The 9,147-nt window shown below is 45.7% G+C and overlaps 1 protein-coding gene across 1 annotated transcript in view; it reads right to left on the reverse strand.

Moving 5' to 3' along the window:
• The window catches only part of Hsdl2 (hydroxysteroid dehydrogenase like 2), a 29,334-nt gene extending 22,187 nt beyond the window's left edge, over window positions 1–7,147 (reverse strand). Inside the window, exon 1 of the mRNA XM_040737746.1 lies at window positions 6,986–7,147. Within this exon, the coding sequence (XP_040593680.1) occupies window positions 6,986–7,002 (17 nt within the window). The 5' untranslated portion in view covers window positions 7,003–7,147. The remainder of the gene's footprint in view (window positions 1–6,985) is intronic.
• Between the last annotated feature and the right edge of the window lie 2,000 nt (window positions 7,148–9,147).

Consider the following 9,147-nt stretch of genomic DNA (forward strand, 5'->3'; position numbering starts at 1 on the left):
GAGGGCTTGGGAGCCAACAGCTGAGAGCTAAGAACTTTTTTCTGGGATGATAAAGGTTTTAAATTGTGACTTTTTTTTTCTACGTAGATGCAGAGCCACTGACTGGTGTAAGAATTACATTCAGTAAAGCTGTTAAACAAGACTAGCAGGAGCAAGAACAGGCTAGCTAGAAATAGCCCCGATTCAAATATCCTGACATCCCTAGCTCCCGTTTCATTCTCTATACCTCCCATCTTCACGCTGAATTTTCTCCTTATTCTGCTGTTAAGTGACAACAAGAAAAGTGGCTACAAGATAAGTAAGTTTGCTAACAAACAGGAGGCTCCTGGGGGATTACACTAGAGTAGGACCACAGTAGGTATGGGCAGAGATAGTTTTGAAATAAGGAATAATAGTGTATTAGTTGCTTTTCTACTTCTGTGATAAAAATACCATGACCAAAGCAACTTATAGAAGAGGAAGGGTTTATTTGGTCTTATGCCAGAGGGAAAACACCTACCATCACAGCAGGCGGGCCTGATGGCTGAACAGCAAGCTGGGAGCTCACATCTTAACCACAAGCAGGAAGCAGAGCGCAAACTGGGAATGGTGGCTTGGCTTCAAAGCTTCAAAGCTCACCCCAGTGACACACTTCTTCCAACAAGGTCACATATCCCAACCCTACTCAAACACACCGCCACCTAGCGATCAAGTCGTCAAAACTCTGAACTCACGGGAAACACGGTCATTCAAAACATCGTAAGTCACTTTGATGGGAAGAAACCAATGTAGAGAATGGGAAAGAGACAAAAAGGAAAATAGAGTAAACATACAAAAAGAATGTAAAGTGAGCATATAAAGCTTACATAGAAACAACTGTGTACTATCTAAGCCAAGAAACAGACTAGTACCAAAGCCACCAGCCCACCTCTCTGCCATGGTTTGAAAACAAAACATCCTCCAGTCTTGTTTTTAACAATTGTAGGGCGCTCCTTTAGGGGGAGACTGGAGGGAGGAAAGTCACTAGGGGAGGGCCCTTGGAGGTTATATCTGGCCCTACTTCCTGCGCCTTTCTCTGCATCTTGGTCCACTGTGATGTGAATCCTCCACTTGTCCCTTCTGTCCCTCACCCCCCCACATACACACACACACCACACAATGCACTGAGATCCTCTGAAACTATGAGTCAAAAATAAGCCTTCCCTTCCTTGTTCCTGAGAGGCATTTTAGTCATAGCAATGCAAAGATAACTAAAACATTCTCCAGTTCTACCTGCTTCCTTCTTCCACCCCCCAAAGCAAAAACTGCTTTAAATATTATTGTTCATTCTTTTAAAGTCATTTCATACCTATGCGTTTAAGCCTAGCCCAGCGTCGGACAATTACGGCCCATGGGCCAAGTCCAAATCATTACCAATGTGTGTAGAGGGAGGGCAAGAGCCAAGAATGACCTTTACAGATGAACATTTGCAACCAACTTTACGACAGAAAATACCAGCCTCAAACCCTGGTTTGTGGCACTTTGTCATTACATCCTAGAAAGCTGTTATCACTCTAGCAACCCTCAAAACTCCTCATGAGATACCGTACTACAAAAAATTGTGCCCAATTATTTTTAATATCCACAATAAAAACATTATGGAGATTGATTTTTATGCCTTACTATATAAGTGTATCCATCTCTAATGTTGCCTTTTGGTGTACAAAACCTAGTATTCACTAGCCGGCCTTTGACAAAAAAGACTATCAAACTATGGTCTGAACAATGCACTATTTAGGTTTTTCTACCTAATTATGAACTCAATATAACAGATTCTGTTTAGAGAGCTGTCCATATGATTTAAGTAGAACTATATTCATTCATTTTTCATCAATACATGAACCCCAGACATGAACGTACTGTAAGTTATCCATTCCACCATTCAGCAATAGTGCCAGTGCTATAAATGTTGGTGAACTCATCTTCCAGTCACTTGTGCTAGTTTCTTTAGGGCAGACATCCACCAGTGAAACTGCTCCCTATGCACTGGTTTCTTGTCTCAGTGTTACAAAATACCTCTTAAAAGCAATGAAGGGAGCCGGAGAGTTGGCTCGGCAGTTAGGAGTGCGAACTGTCCTACCAGAGGACTGGCATGTGGATCCCTGCGCCCGTATCAGGCAGCTTATGAATGCTTGTAACTCCAGGCTCAAAGGATCCTACTCCCCTCCCTGGCCTCTGTGGACATGTACCGACACACGGAAACAGATACACACACAAAGTAAAGTAAGTACGCTTAAAAAGCAATGAAGAGTTTATTTGGGCTTCCAGTTTGAGGGGATACACTCGGGAAGGCATAGTGGTGAGAAAGTGAGGCCCTGGTCACAATGCCACTACAGTTAGGAAGCAACAGAGTCCAATGCTGCTGCCGATTTCCTTGATTCTTCCTTTCCCCTTCTTGCTCAGTCCAGGTCCCCCCCCCCCAATGCTATGGTGCTTCTTCTAGTATTCAGGGTGGGTCTTCCATCTTCAGCTAAACGCTTCTTTAAACCCCGCTCAGACACACCCAGAGGCATGCCTCCTGGTGACTCTAAGTCCAATCAAACCACTGAAATCAGAGTGATGCTTCAGGTACTCAGGATCCTGAGCTCAACCTCCACCACTTTAAAGGGGAAGGAGGGTGCTGATGTGTCTGTTCCCTCACAAACCAACCATCATATCTTATATGACAGTGCTATGGATCAAAGAAAATCTCAACCACAAATTCTGGGACACTCCTTCAATCAAGAGAAACTGCCTATTTCCCCCCTGGATTCTGGCTTGACCTCCTAGCTTCTGTTGGACAAGACTGTGATAAACCCAGTGTGGTGGCACACACCTTTAACCCCAGTACTCGGAGGCAGACACAGATGGATCTCTGAGTTTGGGGCAACCTTGGTCTACAGTTAGGGCTACACAGAGAAACTCTGTCTCAAAAAAAAATAAAAAATAAAATAAAAAGCCAGGCAGTGGTACCACTCACTTTAAATCCCAGCACTCTGGAAGCAGAAGCAGGCAGATCTCTATGAATTCGAGGACAACCTGGTCTGCATAGGGGGTTCCAGTTCAGCCAGGGCTGCTACACAGAGAAACCCTGTCTCGAAAAGGAAAAAAAAAAAAAGGTCGAGGATATAGGTCAATAGTCCAGTATATGCTTAGTACATATGAGAGAGGCCCTGGGTTTGATGTTTAATACTACAAGGGGAAAAAAATTAGTCATTAAGTTAAATGTGTGGCAATAGAAATCCCAAGATGAGCATGGTGACACACACCTGGAATCCCAGCTCTTGGGATGATAAGGCAAAGAATTACCAAAAGTTCAAGGCCAGCCTGGGATATACAGTAAGTTCCAGGCTAACCTGTGTTAGAGACTCTACCTGAAAGACAGACAGACAGACAGAAAGGGGATGGGGAGAGGGAAGGGAGGGAATGGGAGAGAGAGGAATCACTGAGATTTTGGGATAACAATAACTAGATACTAACAGAGCCCTGACTCCTCTAGATGAGGACAGGGGAGGACAGGGACATGGGAGCTAGGCTAGAGAATATAAAAAGAATTTTTTCCAGGCTATCACTCATGTCAAAGGGGAGAACAAAGATGCCATCTGTTCTTCTTCCAATAAGACAGAATAAGAGATAGATGTGTGGGGCTGGAGAGATGGCTCAGCGGTTAAGAGCACTGACTGTTCTTCCAGAGGTCCTGAGTTCAATTCCCGGCAACCACATGGTGGCTCACAACCACCTTGAATGAGATCTGGTGCCCTCTACTGGCATGCAGGCAGAAGACTGTATGCACAATAAATAAATAAAATATTTTTTAAAAAAAAGAGAGAGATAGATGTGTAAAGGCCTGGAGAGATGGCTCAGGCAGTAAAGTGCTTGCCACAGCTTGAAGATCTGAATTTTAGACCTCATACTCACAGAAGAAGCCAGCTGTGGTTGTGCAAACTGCAGGAGAGATCTTTGTGAGTTCAAGGCAAGCCTGGTCTACATATGGAGTCTCAGGCCAGCCAGGACTACACAGTGAGACCCTGTACCAAAAAAAAAAAAAAAAAAAACATACATACATATATACATACATATGTATGTATGTATACTAAAAATATGTATACTGCTAAAGAAATGCTTAGAGGATAGAAAGATGGCTCAGAGGTGAATTAAGAGACCTTGGTGCTCTTGCAGAGGACCAGATTTCAGTAGTGAGCACCCACATCACACAGCTCACACTCCAGCTCCAGAAACACTGACACCCTCTTATAGCCTCCATGGGCACTGTACACTCACAATACACACGCACGAAAAGAAAAGCACAAATAAAGAGACGTTTAATGCTAAGTATTCACATAAAATGTCTGCCAACTATTGATTTACGGGCCTATCCCTTAGTCTGGAGTACAGCTGGACTGAATCCCAGTAGGATAAGGGGCATACTCCTGCTCACCAGAGCCCAGGGTGTTGGCAGTCAGACTGGTCATACTATGCCTCTAGCTGCAGAACATTAGGATCAGGGTGCCAATGGCAAGGGCATTCTTGTTTGGGGAGGTTTTTTGTTGCTTGTTTTGTTTTGTTTTTCAAGGAAGGATTTCTCTCTGTAGCTTTGGAACCTGTCCTGGAACTCGCAGAGATCTGCCTGCCTCTGCCTCCCGAGTGCTGTGATTAAAGGCGTGTGCCACCAACACCCCGGCCCTATTTTGATATCTGGAGAAGCTAGTTCACCTCATTTGAATTTTTTCCCCTGAGACTGGCTAGTTTGGATACTTTACTCTCATTTATGCTTTTGGTGATGAATAGCTACCTGTTTGCTTTTTTATTTTTCTTTTTTTTTGTTGTTGTTTTGTTTTGTTTTTCAAGACAGGGTTTCTCTATACAATGGCCCTGGCTGTCCTGGAACTCTGTAGACCAATGCAGGCCTTGAATTCACAGTGATCTGTCTGCCTCTGCCTCCCAATATCTGTCTTGTAACATCAAACGTAAAAACATACATTCTTTTCCATCCAGCAATTTCGATTTCAAGAACTTATCCTAGAAAGTAAATTCACCTATGAGCATACAGACAAATAGAAGAAGGATAATGAAGCCAGGCGTGGTGGCACAGGTCCTTAATACTAACACCTGGCAAAGGCAGGCAAATCTCTGTGAGTTCAAGGTCAGTTTGGCCTGCACAACAGCCAGGACTATGCTCAGACAAAACAAATGAATAATAATGGAAGCAAAGATAGAATAAAAACAACACCAACAAAAGAGATAACAACTGTATATAATTCAGTATCAACAATAAGGAACAGGTTGAATAAATGATGGTCTTCAATAGTAATATAAAACTATTAAAGAGGACAAGGAAGAGGTACATGTACTGGAAACCTATGTACACCCCAAGACATGTCAGGTAAAAACAGCAAGTCCAAAATGGAGTTTGCTACTATTTCCTAAAAAGTAGGAGGTGACTCTGTAGGCTGTACAAAATATGTTTGTAAATGCAAAGAATATAAACATACCAGAAAGGAACCGAATATTTAAGGATTAAGAGATATTCATTTACACCGTTTTAAACTATTTAAGTCTTTTAGCTGTCTCTATGTGTCAAGCTAATTACAGAATGGGCTTGTCACTTGCTTAAGACACCCAAACTTTACAGAACACAGTAGACCAACCTGAGTTTGGCAAGGACTAAGTAGGGAGGAAGACCATTGTTTCATAGGTATTCGTTTTGATTTTGCAAGACTGAGAAGTCCTGGCGATTGGTTGCGCAACCATGTTAATATAAATGTGAGGATTTGGGGGAGGACATAGACAGGGTGTGGTGACATATTACTTATGATTTATTAAAGCTTGCTTGAGGATCCAGAAAACAAAGTCAGCCACAGCCATAGAAGTCAGGCACACACTTTTAATCCCAGAAGCCAGAAGTTAGTGGCACACACCTTTAATCCTAGGACTCAGGATTAAGAGGTAGACCAATCTCTCTGAGTTCAAGGCCACCCAGGGATACAGGAAATTGAAATCAGTATAAGAGAATAACATCACACGCTTTCAATCCCAGCACTAGAGGGGTATAAAAGATAGAAGCAGGGTCTTCAGTATTCAGTAGGAGCATTCACCAGCCACACTGAAGACAGAGGCATTCATTCTCCAGCCACAATGAGGAGAGGCAGCAGTTTGAGGCTTGGTGAAGAGCTCGTGGATCAGCCCTTTCAGCCTGAGCTAGAAGTGAGAGCTAGTGGCTGGCTGCTTTGCTTTTCTGATCTTCAGCTTGAGGCTTGAAGCCCACGATCAGTCTCTGGGTCTTTTATTTTTCGTGTTACAAAAGGGTCTCACTCTGTAGCATTTGGTAACCTACTCACTTATGTAGACCAGGATAGTCTTGATCCTCCAGAGCCTGCCTCTCTGAGTGCTGGGATTAAAAGCATATGCCACTATGCCTGGCTAAACTGGGGTAAATACACTTCATTTTTTAAGTTAAAAGCAAAAGCAAAAAAAAAACCTACCCCCAAAGATATTTGTATTGTAACACTTTAACTCGCTGTTAAACTTGCAAAGCATTTTCCAAACAGCCTATTCTTTTATTATCCTACAATCAAGCATACAGAACAAACAGAAAGTTTAAGGTTACTACTAACTGTCCCAAGAGACCTTTCACCTAGAAGCTGAAAGCAGTACTGTCACCGGGCCAAGCTAATGGGACAAACAAATTTGGGGTCACGCTGGAGAGTCGGGGACACTCGCTGTGGGGTATCTAACACCGCGGCGCCCTACGGGAGACACAACTTTGGGTTCTACAATATAGGACACAACTTTGGGATCTTATGCACGCACCGTCCCCGCCGCCGGTCCCAGGGACTTGATCTTCTTCACCGCGCCACCCCACACCCCACACCCCACCCCCGAGTTCCAGAGCGCGCGGCAGCTTCGCCGACCCTCGCGGCGCCCGCCGGATAGCACCGGCGACCTCGCGAGTAGTCCCCCCCCCCCGGACCCATCCTGGTCCCCTTACCCGGTGTTGGGCAGCATGACCTTCGCAGCTCAGAGGACTTGCTAGCAGTGGGACAGCGGCAAGCCGTGAGTGACAGGCCAACCTTCCCTCCGCATTTAGCCGCGCCCCCGACCCCGCCCCGAGGCCCGCTCGGGAACCCGCTTGCCTCCAAGATGGTGATCGCCGAGTGCGCCTGCGCACGCCGGGCGCTGGGCGGGACTTTCCACCGCTCCACAAAGGACACCCAGGAAACCAACTCTCTGCGCATGCGCCGTGGGAGCCACCTCCGCCCCCGCCCCTTCCCGGGATCTGGCGATGACAATCGGTCCTGCGCGTGGGTTGCTGGCGTGTCCAGAGCATCGGTCCTACGTAGGCTTCCCCCAGGCCGTCCGAGGTTCGGCGCAGGTCCAGCAGGAGGGCCGGTTGAGGGGCGCGCCGGGGATGCTGGGCGTCGTCCTTCTCTGTCCATCCCCGAGCCAAGACTCTAGCTCCGAGGTCCCCTCGGGAACGCTTGTGGACGTCTGAAAAGTGCTTTTGCAGAAGCCAGTCAGCATTTTAGCTGCCGCCGGATGTGGACGTAGCCGGCCTGACCTCCAGTGTCTGTAGACAGGCGGCGAGAGGGCCCCTCTGGAAGAGGTCCTTTGCAAGGGTCACCCATAAGAATTCATCGTGTATCTGGGCCACCGAAGCCAAGTTTGGAGAAGTCCTGCAATGAATGCTGGAATGATTCTGGGATCCGGTGTCGCCTTGGAGTTATACCTGATTCAGTTACCCTGGAAATGTAATTGTTTTCTGTTTTGTGACGGTAGAAAAGATGCTAAAGAGATTACCAGAAGCCTAGTTCAGGAAACCAACTTGAGATAGGTGTGTACTCTCCTGTTTGTCACAGGCTAAAGAGATTATCTGAAGCCTCGCTCAGGAAGCCAACTTAAGATAGGTATGTACTCTAGCCGGGCGGTGGTGGCGCACGCCTTTAATCCCAGCACTCGGGAGGCAGAGGCAGGCGGATCTTTGTGCGTTCGAGGCCAGGCTGGACCAATAGCCTCCGAAACAATACAGAGGAACCCTGTCTCGTAAAAACCAAAAAAAAAAAAAAAAAAAGATAGGTATATACTCTCTTATTTGTCACAGGCTAAAGAGATTATTGGAAGCCTAGCTCAGGAAACCAACTTAAGAAAAAAAAAGTTGTGAATTTTGTTTTCAGTCATAAAAGTGGTATCTTGCCAGGCGGTGGTGGCGCGCGCCTTTCATCACAGCACTCCTGAGGCAGAGGCAGGTGGATCTCTGTGAGTTCGAGACCAGCCTGGTCTGCAGAGCAAGTTCCAGACAGCCAGGGCTACACAGAAAAACCCTGATTGGAAAAATCAAACCAAACAAACAAAAACTGGTATCTTGTAAACTCACACCTAGACTTATGTTATTTGGGAGGCATTTGTGGAAAGTTAAGTTTAGTCCTAAATTATTTGTGGTAAGTTTTCTAGGTAAATGAAAATGAAATCCTTAGGGTTTTTTGTTTGTTTCATGTTTATGATTGTTTTGCTTGCCTGCCTGCATGACTGTGCCCTGCCAGATGAAGAGGTCAGGACTCAGTGCCAGGTTCCCTGGAACTGGAGTTATGGGCAGTTGTTAGCTGCCATATGGGTTTTGAGAATCAAACCCTGGATCCTTTGGAAGAGCAGCCAGTGCTCCTAACCACGGAGCCATCTTTTTATCCTTAAACTAAATCTGCAGATTAATAAATCAATAACAAGGCTGCAGAGATGGCTCCACGGCTAAAAGTGAATGCTGTTCTGACTGAGGCCCTGGGTTTGATTCCCAGCACCTGTGTCTGGTGGCTTACCACCACCTGGAACTACAGCTTCTGGGGGGTCTTAGGGCCTTCAGCCATCCACAGGCACCCCACACACATGGGGGGAGCATGCGCGCGCGCACACACACACACACACACACACACACACACACACACACACACATAAATAAATAGCCAGGAATGGTGACATACACCTTTGATTCCAGCACTCCGGAGGCCAAGGCAGGCGGCACTACAAAGTGAGCCCCTATCTCAAAGAAATTTAAATATATAATTGAATCCACTGCCTTAAATATTTTTGACTAGTGTTAGAATGTGATTTAGAGTTATCCATGACCTTCCACAGTAATGATTTGTGTAGCCTGCAAGCCAG

The sequence above is a fragment of the Mesocricetus auratus genome, unplaced genomic scaffold (genome assembly GCF_017639785.1).
Source record: "Mesocricetus auratus isolate SY011 unplaced genomic scaffold, BCM_Maur_2.0 Super-Scaffold_6730, whole genome shotgun sequence".
Taxonomy (NCBI): domain Eukaryota; kingdom Metazoa; phylum Chordata; class Mammalia; order Rodentia; family Cricetidae; genus Mesocricetus; species Mesocricetus auratus.